The sequence below is a fragment of the Crocodylus siamensis genome, chromosome 4 (genome assembly GCF_052110815.1).
Source record: "Crocodylus siamensis isolate JL-2025a chromosome 4, ASM5211081v1, whole genome shotgun sequence".
NCBI classification, from domain to species: domain Eukaryota; kingdom Metazoa; phylum Chordata; order Crocodylia; family Crocodylidae; genus Crocodylus; species Crocodylus siamensis.
Window position 1 is genome coordinate 134,638,817 of NC_143398.1, and position 18,145 is coordinate 134,656,961.

Consider the following 18,145-nt stretch of genomic DNA (forward strand, 5'->3'; position numbering starts at 1 on the left):
ACCCCAGCAACCACCCCCCAATCATGCTTGCCCCTCTCCATTCCAGCCCCCCCAATACTTTGACAGAGTTTGTTTGCAACCCTGATCTCAACCCACTCTGCTAGCCCCGCCATCCTGATTTACTTTAGATCAGGTGGCTATTTTTAATGTGATCTAACCTCTCCCAAACTTCCCTGAATGTCTGTACACAGCTCCACAGAAAAACAGTTCATTTCCATCCTCTCTATAATTACTCTTCAGGTATTTGAAGACTGTTACAATATTTTATGGAGCACATCATTTTTCCCTTAAAAGGAAGCTAAAGATATTAAGGATACAAATATTACAGGAGACAGAAATCTTGGTCTTTTCAAAACACAAAAGTCCTACCAATTTGTTGTTATACTACATGCCTTTTTTCATAGTTAAATGCATTTTCACAGCTGAACTGTGGCCCCAGGTCATGCCCAACTCCAGTCCTATTTGAATAAAAACTTTCCCCAAGTTTTCAAATGAGTTATATTCCTACTACATAATGTGGAAGACTAGGGGAGGGTTAATGGAAGCTGTGTGTTCAATTTCCCACTTCAGACCACCATCTTTATTCCAAAGGATATAATTATACACAAGAAGTGATTTATTAATATAGGAATAATCCACATAACCTGTGGATTAATTCCTAATGTACTACCTATGTAATGCACAAATGAAATATGTAACCTTTTTTGAAGTTTCATAAGATAACAACTTAATCTTAAAATCAATTATTGCATTTTATTTTTTGATAATTTTATTCATGTAATAATTTCATCCCCTTCAATCACATATACTATTGTATAATATACCTATAGATCATAGCTATCATTGTTTTGTAAATGTATATATAATGTGATCTTATCAGAACTAAAGAATTTAGATAGATACTTAAATGGAACTAACGAATCTAGTGAGGTAAATGCAACATATTTTTCAAAAGAATCGAAACAAGTTTCCTTTTTAAGCACTGCTTTGTGAAAATCTTTTACACATGAAGAAAAAGTAAGTCACTTTCAGATGCACTTTATGCATCTAAAAAAGATTATTTTTTCCCCCATCTGCTAAAATATACCCTATTGAAACAAGTAAAATATAAAAGTCAGTCTTTTTTCTCTCATCGCTTGCATTTCATCTCTCAGATACATAAAACTAATTAGTTCTAGCCTCCAATAGGTTTAAACCAGGATAAGTCACATATATAAGCGTATCCAGATAAATTTTTTTAAGCCTTAGGTGTGATTATATATTGTAAATCAGTCCTTGAGAGAGGCTTTATCCTTTTACTTGGCAATATTTCATAAATCAAAACATCCTTGTACAAAAGCCAAGAGAATCTTGATGAAGAAAGGAAACAAAGATTAATAGGACCATTTGTTTTATGCCAAACAAAGGCATTATGGTTTGTTGTGATTTTGTTTTAAGTCTTTGCTCTGTCATTTTTATTCTTTTCCAAAAACTCCTTCCTTTAAATGAGTGGTAGTTTTGCTGAAGTAATGAATGTGCCTAGGAAAACACAAGAAGTAAGAAAGTGCCTAGGAAAACACAAGAGCTACAAAATTATGTTTTCTTCTATAATAAATTATGTATTCTTCATTCTAATCCTGGTAAAAAACAAGATTTTGGGCTCAACCCTAATTTCACTGCAGTTGGTATTGAGCGGACCCACTCATTTCAATAGGAAATGCACTCAAATCCTTCCTAAAGTGAAATGTGAATTATAGTTACTATTACACAGCCTTCTAATACTTGTTGGACATGACAAGCAGCTCAAACAAAACATTAATAACTGTATTCATTTATTAATAACGCTTTTAGCTTTAATTTCCTTTTGGTGGTGTATCTACACATGCTATTACTGTGCATGAACAATAAGCTCCAAAGTTTATTGCTCCCAGGCATACCATTTAAATGTGTGCCCGGGAACAATAAACTCCAGAGTTTTATTCAAGCTGGGCATGCATCTGCATGTGTACCTGGGATCATAGCACGTTGAGGCAGATGGCAGGGGCCCCGGGGTTCAGCCTGCCAGCCCAGGGCTACCCCCCCCGGCTCAACATGCTGCAGAGGAGCTGTCTGGGGTATGAGGGAGCTTCAGCACAGGGCTAGCCAGCAGGCAGCTCCTTCACTGAAGCACTCTCATGCCCCAGCCAGCCCCACCAACATCCATCTGGCTCTGGAGTAAATTAGTTTACTGCAGCCTAACAGGGGCTCATGTGTAGATGCCATGACATTTACTGCACAACTAAGTAATCAACTGCACTGTAAACATCTCATGTAGACACACCCAGTGTCTACTTACAGATGTCATGAAATAAATACCTTGTTGCTAAATTTGCACCTAATACAAATAATAGGTAATTACGTCAAGGTAATTCAAGTTGACATTACACATATTGAATTTAGACGCGTCACAACAAATGTACTTGGCCTGAAATGGCCTGAAGTAATTTTTGCAACTGCAGGGAAGTCAATGTGCACTTCAAATTATCTGACTATTGGATTGCTGACATCTTCTCACAGTTAGACAAGATTTGCAGTTGGAACAGCATAAATAAATTCAGCAATTTCAGTCTCTAACTGTAATAGTATTAGACATGTTTTTGCCTTAGAGATGGCAAGGATTAGAGAAAAACACCCTTTCGGAAGACAAGACACATGTTAAAGTAAAAAGACTATATATTCGCTAAAAATGCTAATCTTTTTTGGAAAGAAATACATCCAGTGATTTTAAGTGGGGTTACTCATATGACTGGATCGCCAACCCATAATGCTCTAGTTTCTTGTAACGAATGCAATCTTCTGTAAGTCTTAAAACAGAATTAAGTGAAAATGTAGGTACTTACACAGTAAAATGGTAAATAAAACACTTCCATCCACTAGGCCTCTCCAGGAAGTTGTAGACATCCCCTTGCATACTAGTTTTAGTTAAATAAGGTCCATAGAAACATTTAGTTGTGTAAGCTTTGTGGATTTCGCTTCCTGTCAAAGCTGGATCCTTTCCATCTTTCTCAGAATTGCAAGGAATTCCTGATCCATTATTCATCATGGTATCTGGATCCATCGCCACTGAAGAATACTGCATGTTGTTTAAGTTCCCTCTGACTTCCAAAAATCTTGCAGACTTCTTATGTCCATTCAGACTACCCAACTGGGAGCTGGAGCATTGAACTTGATGGCAAAGATTAAACATAGGGTGCCCACCAGTTTCACCATTGCCATAGGACATTCTACAATGGAGCACAGGTATTGCTAACTCTGATCAATATTTAAAATCATAAACGAAGGTATTGTATGTCCTTTCTTCCCTGGGTGTTCTCCAGCAACTGATAAGATGTCTTTCTGCTGTTATCATGGAAGTCCTCTCTGGCACAACCGTATGAGCCTGTCACCTGTTGTCACTCAGAGCCTCTGAAATTAAATCAGAAGCATATATTAAATTGAATCACAATAAGTAATTAGATGCTGGAAAAGCTATAAGGGTAAGACTTTTGAGGGGAATGGAAAATAGAGATTCAATGTCATAGGTAGTAAAAAACAAACTTAAATATTACTAAAACAGTCTGTTATGAGGAACAGAAGCACTGTCCCTTCCTCATAATACATTCTATTGTATGCTTTCATATTTGCTGACTACAGCAGTGCCCTTCATTTGAGAGACAGCTGCAATATTTGTGGATACATCAGTTCCTGTTTTCTGACATCCTACAAACTGACTGTATGGTTGCTGTATCTGGAACACAGTGGATGTAGACTTCAAAGACAAAACTTTGTCATGGACAACTTGGCTAGGAAGTCTACATTCTAAGAAATTTTTGAGACTGGCAAAGAATCATATCAGGCACATATGAGCCCTATCCTGCAGTTCCATATCAAACAGCATTTAGTAAGAGTTATGCTCAAATATAAAAATTAGGATGGGAACCTGAATATGTTCCTTTAATTCCAAATGATTCTTGGAAGATCTATGTTGTGCTTTGTTAGAGGCAAGACCCAGTCTAATTCCATGCTTTTCTACAAAAGCTTTATGTTGCTAGTAACTGCATAAATCTAAATGAAGTCCCTTGCTGGAATGGCATGGAGACTCAAGCCCCTGTAAATCAACATGAAAGACTCGAGTGGCTACACTTTAATAATGCTAACATTAAGCTAAACATATTTTAATATCAGAATATAACAGTTCCAAAGGTGCTGGCAGCCTGCTTTCCAAACAGGAACTTTTATTTTTAATTACCTCATATTTTACAGAGGTCCATGAAAAACTCTTATTTAAAAATGTACTGTCACACATGAGCAAGTATATATGTAACATTACAGATTTCATTTAACTTCATAAAAGCAAAGAAATATTGGAACTAAAGCCAAAATTATGGCTATCATTCAAATATATTTCATATCTGCGAGTTACAGGTGATTGGTCTTCTCTCAGAAGAGAGTCAGAACATACAATATGATCTGCTATAACCTCAGAATAAGGGAATAATTAAACGCAGAATTTCAGCTTTCATCTCCTAGTCTTTATCAAATGGATCTTACTTTTTGTTGCTCAAAGGTCTCAGTGAATGAGTAGATAAAGTGACATTTGATGCTTCTAAGTGGAGCCCTCTTCCCAGATATTATAAAAAATGTTTACCCAGAGTAGCAAACTTGTTGCTAAGTGCTTTTGTTCTCTGACACATTTACAGGGGGGAGGGGAGGATCTTTGTTAATCAAGCTGCTGATACATAAACCCTTCTAAATTTCATTTTCACTAGCCAGGTCCCTTAGTGCTGAAAAGCAAATGCAAACATAAAACATAACACCTTTCAGCCCACCCAATCCACAACAGGCATTTAAATGAAACAAATATTAGAAATATTTTCACTCATTTTACAGTGCCTAAGCATATACAGACAGGTGCAACTAGCAGAGGTTTGTTAACCAGCTTTTGTAAGCAAAGCTACTTCAAACACATTGACTAGCTAGCTTAATCGAAAAGGAAGATTCCAAAGAGACAGAAATAAAATGCAGAAAAACCTGAAACCAGCTGGCAAGCAGCACATACTCTCTCTTGTTGCACATCCCTTTTTCCCCCTTCTCTGTTCCTTCAGCTCCATATGACAGAGTCCCTGGATGGGTAGATACAGAACTGCTGTCTGACTCTGCCCCCTGGCTTACCAAGTCCCACCCTTGACCATCCAGGGCCCCTCCCCTGCATCTCCCTTGCCTGTTTCCCCTTGGAAGTCAGTGTGAGCAGAAAAAAAAAATGAGGGACAAGTTCTGAGGGTTTCATCATGTCAGAAAGGAGAATATTGGGGGGGGTCTTTGTTATGTGTAGACTAGCTGGCATAAGCAACAGCTTAGTTCAGCAGGTTTTCCCCCTTTTCTGATCCTACCTGTGTAAGAAATGAAAGGATTAACAACAGTGCTTTCTTATTTTCCACATTTTAGAATTAATTCATGCACTGGCTCAAGGTGGTCAGAAAGCCACTGAAGCAGTCTCTGATATTCAGTAGTCTGAACTAGCTACTAATATTGAATATTGTTTTCCTTTTAAGATTTGGTGAAGCCAGTAATAGAATTTTTTATGCCTTTTCTGTGGTGTCATTCATTTTTCCTTCTACTGTGAATGGAAGAAAGAACCTCAAAGATGGATTCTTCAGCACCCCATTTCCCTTCTTATCACTGAATGTGATGATCATGTCAGAAGAGTGGTGAGTACTGATTTTTTTTAATCTTCTTTCTCTGAAAGATAAAATAGTCTGCTGTGTGGACTGTCAGGATTCTAAACCTACTATATTGCAAGCTTGCTTACATAAGCATAAAATCAATGGAATTGCAGTGAGAAGAACCAATAACTTCTGCCTCTAGTGATGCAGGATTATTACCGTTTTCTATGGTCTCTGACTCCAGTTCTAAATGTCCCAATTATTATGAGGTTCCTGACTACTAACTTGGAAATCCCAGGGCTGACTGTAATTTGACATGGTTAGAAAGGAAGCTCTCACTTTCCTAATCTCAGACTACTACTACTAGCTATACTTACACATCTAAAGAATTATTTTTGTTCTTCAGTATTCAAGTATTTGTAGATATATTCCTGTATTTACTTGAATACAAGACAGGCCCACAATAATTAGATTCTATATATGGGAAATTTATAAATCTGATATAATTTTCCAAGTATAGAAACTACTTATTGGAGATTTTTCTTGAATTTGTCAATCTCTCACTGCTACAACAGGTCAAATAAGTCTGGGGTGAATAAGCAAGTCAAATAAGCAGGTACCCCCTTTGCCCTGTGCTCCCCACAACTGCTTCTCCCTACAGCCCCTTCCCCCCTCCTTACTGTCACTCTGTTCTTGCTAAGCACATGTAAGTGAGAAAGTGAGGAGCAAATTTGAAAAAAATGACCTGGAAATAAACACAGCTGTAGCAATTTGCATATCATATTCATCCACTTAATTCATCCAGAACTGATGCATTTTACCTTTTCTTCTTTCACTTATGTAGAGTCCAGAACTGGATGCAATTTCCTGGAAACATTCTGGATGATTTTGGGTAAAATTATTTAATCTCTCAGGACCTTCCATCCTCTTTTGCAAAGTGTGAACTGGGAATGTGTACTACATCTCACAAAATGATGTGTAGTTCATCTGTCTGTAAAATGCTTTTACACCATCACAGTACACCACACTAACAGGTTTTTCTAACCTCCCAGGTGTGTTGTAAGGCCAAATGCACTAAAGAATGCCAGGTGTTTGGACACTAAGGTGCGAAAAAGGTATGCGAGTACCTAAGAAACTTTAATGATGAGGCAGTATTTCCTCTTAACTCTGATAGATAAAATACATGTCATAGTATATTGCCACATGGCTTGGGTTTAAGTTCCAAGATGGCTCCTCCACTTCTTGAGTAGGTCAAAGAAAATAGCTCATTCCCCCACCTTCCCCACCATATACTCCCTTTGGGCTTATACAGGAGTCTCTGAAGTCCTAGCCAACAGTCAAAATTGGTTTTTCTGAAACATGTGCATGCTCTACAGTATCCTTCTCTGAAAAAGCTGAAATGTAAAGGTTGTGACGTATGCAGCCACGGGAAAGAAACACGTGCAGTTCTATGACTGCATACACTTCTACTGCTGGTAGAAATTATCCTACCACTGTATTGCAGTAGCTACATTTTGTGCTACTCATTGTACAAATATATGCCCCTACCACAAAGAAATCTAAGGAAAAATCCCTAAGAATTCCTTGAGCTTCCTTGTCTTAAACTTGACCATGTGACTCTGAGTAGTTTGGTGCCTAGTATTTCTTCTATGGCTCTCCATTTTTTTTTTTTTGGTGTTACTATAAAGAAACAAGGGCTGTCTACAGTCCTGTAAGATGTAAACTATCCTGGGTTCCTGAAATAGTTTAGATATGGTAGTAGGGTGTTCAGTATGGGCTAATTTGCTCTGCCATGACACTAAGTAAACTGGTACCCATTGGGCACATCTATACATGATGTTTACTGTGGAGCTGCTTAATTAGCCCCACAGTAAACATCTTAGCATCTATACATGCCGCCCTATTAGGCCACAGTAAATTAACTAACTCCACAGCAGGTTAATACTTGTAAATATAAGTCCTATCCTGCAACAGAGTTTTTTAGTGCACAGCAATACGTGTAGATGCTGACCTGGCTGGCTGGCTGGGGCACAGAAATACTTCAGTGTGGGGGTGCCTGCTAGCTAGCCTCACACTGAAGCACCCTCATGCCCCACCAAGGCCCTCCATGCACATTGAGCCAAGTTGGAGCAGCCCTGGGCTGGCAGGCTGACCGCCAGGACTCCCTGCCAGCCAGGACTGCTCCAACCCAGCTCAACACGCTGTGGTCCCAGGTGCACATTCAAATGATGTGCCCAGGTGCAATAAACTCCAGCGTGATATGTACCAGAGTTTATTGCTGCAAATTAACTGCACGTGGAGATGTGGCTACTGAGCTCTAAGCTGCCATGGCTACACTGCTACAGGTTCTCAAGCTAGCTAATTTAAAGCTAACTTGAGTATCACTATCATGACTGCAGTATAAAGTGACCCACAGGGTCATAAATTGAGTTTCAAAATGAAGCAAAGCCAATTTCCTCTATTAAAACCAGTAACCAGATAGAACCCCAGTGAGAAAGCGAAATAGAAATGTGAGAGTTTCAGCACTACCTTCCTATGTTCTTACCTATAATTTCAAATAAAAGTTGTCCAAGATCTGTAAAAAACATCAGCCTCTTTTCTAGCATGTTAAACCTTGATTTATGTTGTAGTCACTAGACCTACTCTTTCCTGGAGAAGTAAATAGGATTCATTTACTAGATGGTGGCAAGAAAATTCATCCATTTATTCACTGCTCTGTATTACAGTGGGAACAACAGCAGCTGCCACATCAGGTTTTCAAAGTCTTCCTCTCATAACCTTCTTCTCATCATTTCATATAATTGTAACCATTTGAATCTTCTGAATACATTATTTTAAAGTTTTGTTGACAAACATTGCAGCCACTTCTGAGAATTATGTTGTAGGAAAAATAGGCAGTCTTCCAGAACTAAAAATGAAACAAACAGCTCCCCTCCCCCACATTATTCAGTAGTCTTACTTTTTCTAGTTTTACTTTGATTTTTCCATACCTCTTTCTGCCCTGCTCCCAGTCATGCTAATAGCAATTCACAATAGCAAATATGATCATAGGGCTGCAACCTCCACATTAGGAATTCATGGGACAAAACTCTGGAAGCTGTAAAAGAGGAGCAGGGAACAAATTAAAATGTACAGACCATGCATAAATACTCTCTTTCTCTGCAGTATCTTCTGTGTGTCACTGTGAGATACAGCACCAAAAGCATCTGACCCTGTCCCTGGTGGGCTGGAACCACCAACCTTTCCCTTAGCAGCAGAATACACTAACTGTTGCACCACAGAAACACAACCTATTGAGATAGGTAGATCTGTGGATTGACCCAGTATGAGATCAGCTCCACCTGCCCTTTTCCTCTCTCCATGTAAAAAGAGCAATGGTTTTAAGAGGAAATGGCTCTTCTTCAAGTGGATGCTTTGTGCCAATGCACAGCCCCTCACTACCTGTTCTAACTACCTCTAGAAGGAATATGAAGGACACTGGTCCAAAATACCACTTACTGAAGAAAGTAAATGCCTTCATTTGAAAGAGGTTGACATCTATCAATGCTCCCAACTTTCTTTGCCTGTCTTCAGCCTGCAGCAGTAGCTTGCAAAAACCAAGCATTCTGTTTACATCTTTATATCTTAGAATAATATTTAAACTGCACCAACCAATTTCAGGACCCTGGAGAGTTCAGTCCTGACCGTTCAGTCCTGACCGCTGTCCCAGAAAGGTAGACAAAAAATGTCACATTGAATGACAAATGTGTAATAACTAGGGACCTCGTGCTCATATGAAACTTCCATGAAACTGTAAAAAGCATTAGACTTTTGTAAAAAATGTAAGATCTAGTTCTGACATGCTAAAGAGCACAGGAAGTGCCATTTCTAGGTTTTCTTTCTTCTGGGTTAGCCAAAGGAAATGGCAAGTCCTTCTTTCACAACTGGGATAATTAACCTTTTTTGAATCTGATACTGCAACAGGATCTACTGGTGTTAGCCCCAGTACAGTCATCAGTGGTTCACTAGAGTGCAGGACTCTGTGACAATAGGTTTTAACGCAGGATTAGTGTTTACATGTTTAATTGCTGAACCCAAAAACTAGATTATCTAATGGAAGCTAGAATGAAAATTATTTATGGCATCTAGACAAAAAGTACTTTTTAGGGACGTATGTAGAAGTTCAGTAATAAAAATTAATTATGGGAAGAATCATTTATCCAAAGGAAACAGACTGTACTGGAAGAGAGATATGAAAAATCAAAGGTATCTGAGGATGAATACTAGGGCTGTATTTCATTTCAACACTTGTTTCAACTCATTTCAAGCTCGAAGCAGTGAAATCTAAATGAAACAAAGGGCTTCAAAACAGCCTTGAAATGAAACAAGGGCAATCGAAATGTTTCGAAAGTTTCTAAAAATTTCGGGTTTTGAAGCTGAAGCTTGGCTTGCCTGCAGGGAAACAGAAAGTAAGGAGAGGGTCGGGGAAGAGAGGGAAAGGACTGCTCTGATATTGACTGTGACTGGCTGCCCGAGATGCTGCTAGTGCTACCGAGCTGCTTACTAAGTTATTACCTGTTGTCATTTAAAGTGGTGGACTGGACTGAGGCTGTAGGGGAGGAGGAGCCTTCAATTGGGGTACACTACACTAATTTGGTGTAGAAGCCCAAACACCAGTGGGGGCATGCCTTAACACACACACACACACACACACACACACACACACACACACACAGTCATACATCACAAGTTTTGCTTGTCAGCAGCTTGAGGTGCAGTTTCCTAGAAATCCCTGCACCTGTCTCCTTGAAACTTGGCAGGTTTTGTACGTACAAGTAACATGAGCTTTGCTTTCAAGACTTTGAGGTGCACTCTTCCAGAAACCCCTACACCCATCTACTTGAAACTTGGCAAACTTCACACTCTAATAAGGCGCTACCATCCCTGCTGCCAAAAACTGACAAAGTTATAGGCAGTTTTCTACTTCCCCATTATAGCCTATGGGCAAAACCGCAAAACAGCATTGACACAGCTAAACAGTTTTGACACAATGAAATGGAATAGTGCTTTCAGAATGAAACAAAACTCTAAACAAAACACTGTCCCATTGAAATGGTGAAACAGAAGCCAAAATGAAATGGTGCTGTTTTGCACAGCCCTAACAAATACAATAATTTCAGAAAAACTAATAAGGTAAAATATGAGTCAAGGAAGAGAGAGAATTTTTAGTCAATATTAACCACAATTTCTATATATATTTGTAAATGTAATGATTGTAAATTGTTTTTGTCGCAGTGCACTGAAGTGCCTGCTCCTATAGAAGGACAGGTGTTGGTTGCCGGGGCAACCACAGGGATCAGCTGACCAGGAGGGGGCAGGGCCTGGCGTATATAAACCAGCCAGGCTGAGACCAGAATCACCTCTCCTCTGGCAGCCAAGAGAGTAGGAGCTCTGTGGAAGCAAGTAGTTCCCCAGTTAACATTGAAGGGTGAAGAAGCACTGTTGAAACCTTGCAGCCTATAGGAGCCGAGGGCCTGAATCAGCTCCCGTGTGAGGATACCGGGTGGAGGAAACCCTAATAAGGGTGCATGAAGGATAGCCAGGTTGGCTTGGAATTTATGTTGGAACCCAAGAGTGGGAGTTTTCTGTTTTGTTGTCGTATAAGACCGGAGGACCGGGTGAGGCTATAAGGGGTTGAAGGAGGCCTCATAGGAGCTCCCCAGCAGCATGGGGGTTCCTCATGCCAGAGAGGGCACAGCAGTCAGGGGGTGCACTGACCCCAACCCTGAGAAGGCAGTTCAGTGGACTGAAGGGCCAGGTAAGGCCGAGGCCACCTGAGCCCAATTGTGGGAAGCCCTGGTGGGGCGTAGGACCCAAGAAGGGGGTCTGGAGGCCAGGCACGGCTACGGGCACCTTAGCCTCAATTGCGGGAGCCGCTAGGCAAGGCCCCAGTGCGGGCGGCGCGATTGCGGAGATAGGCCCCAGTGTGGGCGTGAGCACGAGCAAGACCCAGTGGGGCAGTGTTGTGCAGGAAAAGCTCCAGGGAGGGCGATCGTACACAGACCATGGGGAAAAGGCCCAGGGTGGGCAGCAGCCGTGGGAGAAGCTAGGGAGTGCCCATGAGGGTGCATATGTGAATAGCCCAAAGTGGGCGCACAAGAATAGAAGCCCAGTGAGGGCGTGCAGGAATAAGAACCCAGAGAGGGCACGAGTACTGGGAGAAGCCCGGAAGGGATGAGCATACAGAGGTGAGCCCTGGAGGGGGAGCAAGCATACAGAGAAGCCCCAGAGGGGGCCCAAGCAGAGAGAAGCCCCGGAGGGGGCAAGCATACAGAAAGGCCCCAGAGTGGGCATGAGCTCGGAGAGAGGTGGGCCCGGAGGATGTCCGCAAGGGTGCGGGCAATAGTAAGTTAACCTAACAACATCTGGTATGCCTGAGAGGCTTAGGGCATGGTATAAGGGGTGGTAGGAGCCACGCATAGCCCATAGGGCTGGGTGCACCAAATCACTCCACACAGAACAGGGACCAGGATAAATAAGAGCACTGTGTCCAGGGGGACAAGAAGGCAGCCTCCCTTAGAATACAGATACCATCAAAGACGTGGCGGGCAAGAACGAGGGTGCTTAACGGGCAACTTGGCACAATACGGGGTGCCAGGAGAGAGCACGGCCGCTCCTGGGTCCCCGCCCCATGACAGTTTTCATTATTTCATTTGAAGTGCTCAGAGTTCACAGTAAACACCCCAGTCTTCCTAAAGTTTCTCTAGTGAAACCAGACCAGGCCTGACTTGACACTCCTGACTTTTATAACGTTAATTTTCATAGATTTCATAGATATTAGGGATGGAAGGGATTTTGGAAGAGCATCAAGTCCAGCCCCCTGCCCTAGGGCCAGGAAGTCAGCAGGAGTCATAGGATCCCAGCAAGATAAACATCCAAATGTCTCTTGAAGGCATTCAAAGTAGATGCTTGAACCACCTCTGGTGGTGGTCTATACCAAACCTTGGGCGCTCGGACAGTAAAGAAGTTCTTCCTTATGTACAGCCTGAAACGGTCATGGAGGAGTTTGTGACCATTCAATTTTGTTATACCTTGGAGTGCTCTGACAAACAGACATTCCTCCAGATCCTGGTAACACCCTGATAAACTTATAGGTGGTCACCAGATCACCCCGAGCCTGTGCTTTTCCAGGGTGAAGAGTCCCATGGCTCTCAGCCTCTCATCATCAGGTCTGTTCTCCTGACTTCTGATCATATGCGTGACTCTCCTCTGGACTCTCTCAAACTTCTTCACATTCTTTTTGAATTGTGGAACCCAAAACTGGACGCAGTACTCCAGCTGTAGCCTCACTAAGGCCGAGTACAATGGGAGGATGATGTCCTGGGATTTGCTTGAGAAGCATCTATGGATGCAAGCCAGCATTTTGGTCACTTTACTAGCCGCAGCATCACATTGAAGGCTCATGTTCATCTTGTGGTCAATCATGACCCCCAAAGTCCCTTTCATCCATAGCACTAGCCAGAATAGCACTGCTGAGCCTATAAGCATGCTGCAGGGTTTTTTTCCCAAGCTGGAGAACCATGCATTTTTCGGTGTTAAACACCATCAGGTTCTTGTCTGCCCATTTCCTGAGCCTGTCAAGGTCAGCCTGGATCACCCTCCTTTCCTCAGGTGTGGACGCTTTACTCCAAAGTTTGGTGTCATCAGCAAACTTGGCCAGTCCACATCTGATACCAATGTCCACATCATTAATGAAGATGTGGAATAGTCTTGGCCCAAAGACAGAGCCTTGAGGGACCCCAGTAGTCACTGTGCACCATGATGATTGATTTCCATCAACCACCACCATCTTGGTCCTAGCAGAGAGCCAATTTCCCAGCCTGAAGACTGTGGTGAGGCCAAGGCCACAGTTAGTCAGTTTTGCTAAGAGGTGATCCTGGGATACCAGATTGAAGGCTTTTTTGAAGTCAAGATATATGACATCAATCTCTTCTCCCTTGTGCAGGTGATAGGTCACCTGGTCATAGAAGGAAATGAGACTGGTCAAGGAAGACCTGCCTGCAACAAACCCATGCTGGCTATCCCTCAGGATGTTGCCATTGGCTAGTCTGTTAAGAATGGCCTCCTTAATAATCTTTTCTAAGACCTTCCCCAGGATAGAGGTCAGGCTGATGGGCCTGTAGTTTGCCGGATCCACTTTCCTCCCTTTCTTGAAGACAGGCACTACATTGGCCTTCTTCCAATTTTCAGGCACTTCACCACAGCACCAGGAGTTCTCAAAGATCTGTGCCAGGTGCTAAGCCATGATGCTTGCTAGCTCCTTGAGTACTGTGGGGCATAAACTGTCAGGGCCAGCTGACTTGAAGGTATCCAGCCTCTTGAGGTATTTCTTCATGACATCAGCTTTGATGGAGGGTAAGGAATCTCCCTCACCCGGGTCTCCCTGTCCCATAATGGGCAGGGATGTCCCATGGGACTGGTGAAAAACTGAGGCAAAGTACCCATTTAGCAGGTTGGCTTTTTCCTGGGCATCGGTTGTCCCATCTGGTTTAGCAGGGGCCCAATGCTGCCCTTGTTTTTCTTCCAGGTCCCCACTTATCTAAAAAAGGATTTTTTATTGTCCTTGATTCTTGTAGCTAGTTGGAGTTCAGTCACAGCTTTGGCTTTTCTAGTTTACTCCCTGCAGGTCCAGACCAATGCAGAATATTCCTCCTTGGAGATGAACCCAGTCCCTCATCCTTTGTAGGTCTTTCTTTTTAGATGCAGGAGGTCTGCTAATTCCCTGGAGAGCCAAGGGGGCTGCTGTGCGCTTTTGCTGCCTTTCCTCCAAGATGGGATAGACTTAGCTTGTGCATCCAGGATTGCTCCTTTGAGAATCAACCATGATCCTGAACTCCCCTCCCTTTGGGTCATCACTGATTAGCCTCCTGAGCTTGTCAAAGTCAGCTTTCCTGAAGTCGAGGACTTTGGTATTGCTGACTGACTTGCCAGCTTTATGGTGGATAGTGAAGGTGATCAGCTCACGGTCACTGTCACCCAGCTTCCCTTCAATCATTAGGTTACTGATTAGGTCATCCCCCATTGCCAGTACCAGGTCAACAAGCGCTTTATCTCTTGTTGGCCCGTAGACTTCTTGCGGCAGATAGAGCTCATCCACACACGAAAGCAAGTTTTGCAACCACTTGGATTTGGCTAAGCACACTTCCCATGAGATGTCTGAGTAGTTGAAATCTCCCATGACAACCTGCACCAGGAGCGTGCGGCCTCAGCCAATTCCCTGGCAAACTCCTGGTCAAGCTCTTGATCCTGGTAGGAGGTCTGTAGTAAACTCCCACCATTCTATCCCCTCTGCTGTGTTCCCCATGGATTTTAACCCAGAGGGTCTCTGGTCACCCACCCTGGGTGCCAATGTTGGCTTGCAGGGATGCGTAGCTTTCCATGATGTAGACAGCTACATCTCCGCCCCTTTTGTCCACTAGATCTCTCCTGTACAGGGTATAGCCATCTATACCTGTGGCCCAGTCATGGGTGCAGTCCCACCAGGTCTCTATTATTCCCATGACATCGTAATTATTTGTGTTAAGCTGGAGGACAAGTTCCTCCTGTTTATTCCCCAAGTTCCTGGCATATGTGTACAGGCATAAAATATGCAAAAGGAAGAAAAAGAATGTATCGGCTCCATCAGGGCTTCCTCTTTCATAATAAGTACAGACATTTTCAGTTTTCTTCATTATCATTTAACAAGGAAGTCATGATCTGGTCAGGGCTTTAATTTTGTATTTTGATTTGGCTTGGTAATTTCAAATACCAATGTTATGCATTTAGTTTGACTATTGCATTGTCAATTTCACCTGGAAATACACCTTTCCAAAGAGGATTTAAACAAGGTCTATCCACTACCTGTGTCTTACTTATGGTCCAACTTGAGGTCTTAGTCGATACATTTGCCTTTTGCTTCATTCCTGTATATGCACAAGGGTGCAGTTTCTTTCTAGGAAGAAAATCTGAATAAACAGCTGACAAATATTACAAAGTTTTCCAAAATAAAATCATGCTTCCAATAAATTATTTGGTGGATGCTATATCAAAACCCTTGTGAGTGAGCTGTGTTATAACATGTTCCTCTCTCACCTTTCCCACGGTATTACTCTGAAAACAGTATTTGGCTTAGCATGCTGTCTAATGCTTAGCTCAAAGGCATCTCTCTGTCTATGCTATCTGTCTGAGAGGCAGAAACTTTGAAATGATGGATCTGCTGAATTATAAAATTCCAGGGACTTTTCTAGGTATCAGTAGGCACACCATTTACTTCAGAACAAACTGTATTGAACTAAAGCTACCTCTCTAAACAGAATCTTTGGAATGTTTGAGTCCCTGCTTAATTGTATTGTCATTACAACAGGCTGTCATCTTCTTAAGAAAGTGGGTTATAATATGAGCAATATAAGAAATAAATAAGTAGAACTTCGTGATTAGCTTTGAATGTTAATTATGTGTATTGAGGCCCTAATGCTGACTGACTGCATAGCAATGAACTACAGTTGTACAACCAATAATCACCACAGAACAGCATGACTAGAATTTCTTATTGAAATCTTAAGGCCAAATCCTGCTTACTATCTAACAGCAAGCCAACTGGACCCATTGGTCCGTAATTAAAATATTGGTCCATTTCTTTTTTTAGCAGCTTGGCAGAAGTCTTAGACTAATTACAGAATGAGTTTCACAAAAACCCCAAATAATTTTGATATTAAATATAAATGAGAATAAATACAGAATAAATTGTATACATTACCAAAGAAAATGCCCACTTATCGTGCAGCACAAAGTATCTGTTGATATTGTTTTGTGTTGTATAAAGGGAAGGCAAAATTGGTGCTTGAAATATTGGATCTATTCTAATTGATGATGAGGTATCAGATAGCAGCAGTAGAGAGCTTTCAAATAATAAGGGACAATATAAATTCTTGTACAATGAACCTCAACTGTTATTTGATTCCTTACTCCAATTATATTAAGTGTTCTAGCATTGTTTTATTGGGTTTGTTTAAATCATTAGTGATGCACTGGAAAAGAAGTATACTGTTGTTGATACCAGGGTAGTAACAGAATACCATTAAAAGTGGAGGCTTATTACAAGTATATTTGAAGCGATTAATCAAAATATAATTACTGCTTCAGTAGACTTGTATGGAAGTAGCATGCCTGTTACTGAGGGGAGAATTTGGCTTGTGTGAAAATATGACAATGTATCTAATGAGATAAGTGCTGTTATAAAAAATAAAAAAGCATAAAGTCTGCTTTTGATTAAAGGTGATGTACTTTCCTAAATTAAATTTAGATGCACACACACACACAGATGATGGAAAAGACCAAGATAAAGAAACCAATGTGTAAGATGATATTCTAATTGCTAAATTGGTACCTCTAATTGTAAAGAAGGATTCATTGCTTGAAAATCATTCATCTTAACCCATGTAAACACCATGGGTCACATTTGGGGAAATTCAGGACAAATGGGATCCACATCCTTCCCCCATTCCCCAAGTCAGTGGCCCTGCTGCAGGCAGTGGCAGAGGCTGGTGCGCAGGGGCATGTGCACACAGTTCAGTGAGGAGGCAGAGCTGCCTGGCACACCATGCTGCTCCACTTCCCCACCAGACTGTGCCCTGCACCTGCAATACTTGTTTTAATTTTCTCCAACTGGCCAGGACAGGCTGTCAAAATCCAGGAATGTCCCAGCCAAACCAGGACATATGGTCATTTTGGCAATGTTTCATTCTTTTATTTCTTTTACTACATTAAACCTTTAAGTGTGAAATAGCATTTCTTCTAAAATGCTACTGACAGCTATACTAGTGATAGAGAACTTCCTCTACTTTTGCCTATTTCTTACCTATTTGGTCCACTGTAAATCCTGTCCCTCAGGAGAAGTGTGTCTTACTCTGCTTCCTTACACACTTTTATAGCTCTACAAGTTCATGTGATAAACAATGCATATACCAAGCATCCCTAAGATTTTCAAAAACAGCTCTAAGTGAAGGCTATTACTTATATTGAGTTCTATACTGGTCCATAAACTATTACCATCACCGAAGTATCTGCATGCCATGTATCTGTGCATTAAGCAACAGAACATGACAAATACATCAAGTATTTTTTTCTCTCCTATTTTCTCCCCAAGAGAAGATTTGTCTGTGAAATGTCTGCTACTTCATCTTTGTTGTAAGAGGGGAAAAAATGGCACCTAGTTAGGTACCTAAACATGCACAGATCCAAAGTGGGTACAGCAGCATGGTCACAAGCCTCCTTTGGCTGCAAATCCAGAGCCCAGGGGGTGAGCGCTGCCACTACTGTTTGTCCCCTCCTATTTCCTGTTGCTGAAGTTGGTGAGACAGGGGAGGGAGGGGAAGGGCAAACAGCAGCAGCACTCACTCCCTGGGCTCCGGGGCTACATGAAAGGAGCTCTAGCCAGACACTACAATTCTCAGCTGGTGAGCTCAGGG

At 41.7% G+C, this 18,145-nt stretch overlaps 1 protein-coding gene across 1 annotated transcript in view; it reads right to left on the minus strand.

Annotated features, from left to right (window-relative positions):
* Positions 1 to 3,393, minus strand: part of LOC149866530 (potassium voltage-gated channel subfamily KQT member 1-like) — an 808,906-nt gene extending 805,513 nt beyond the window's left edge. The window contains exon 1 of the mRNA XM_090043848.1: positions 2,859 to 3,393. Coding sequence (XP_089899974.1) covers positions 2,859 to 3,241 — 383 coding nt within the window. The 5' untranslated portion in view covers positions 3,242 to 3,393. The remainder of the gene's footprint in view (positions 1 to 2,858) is intronic.
* Between the last annotated feature and the right edge of the window lie 14,752 nt (positions 3,394 to 18,145).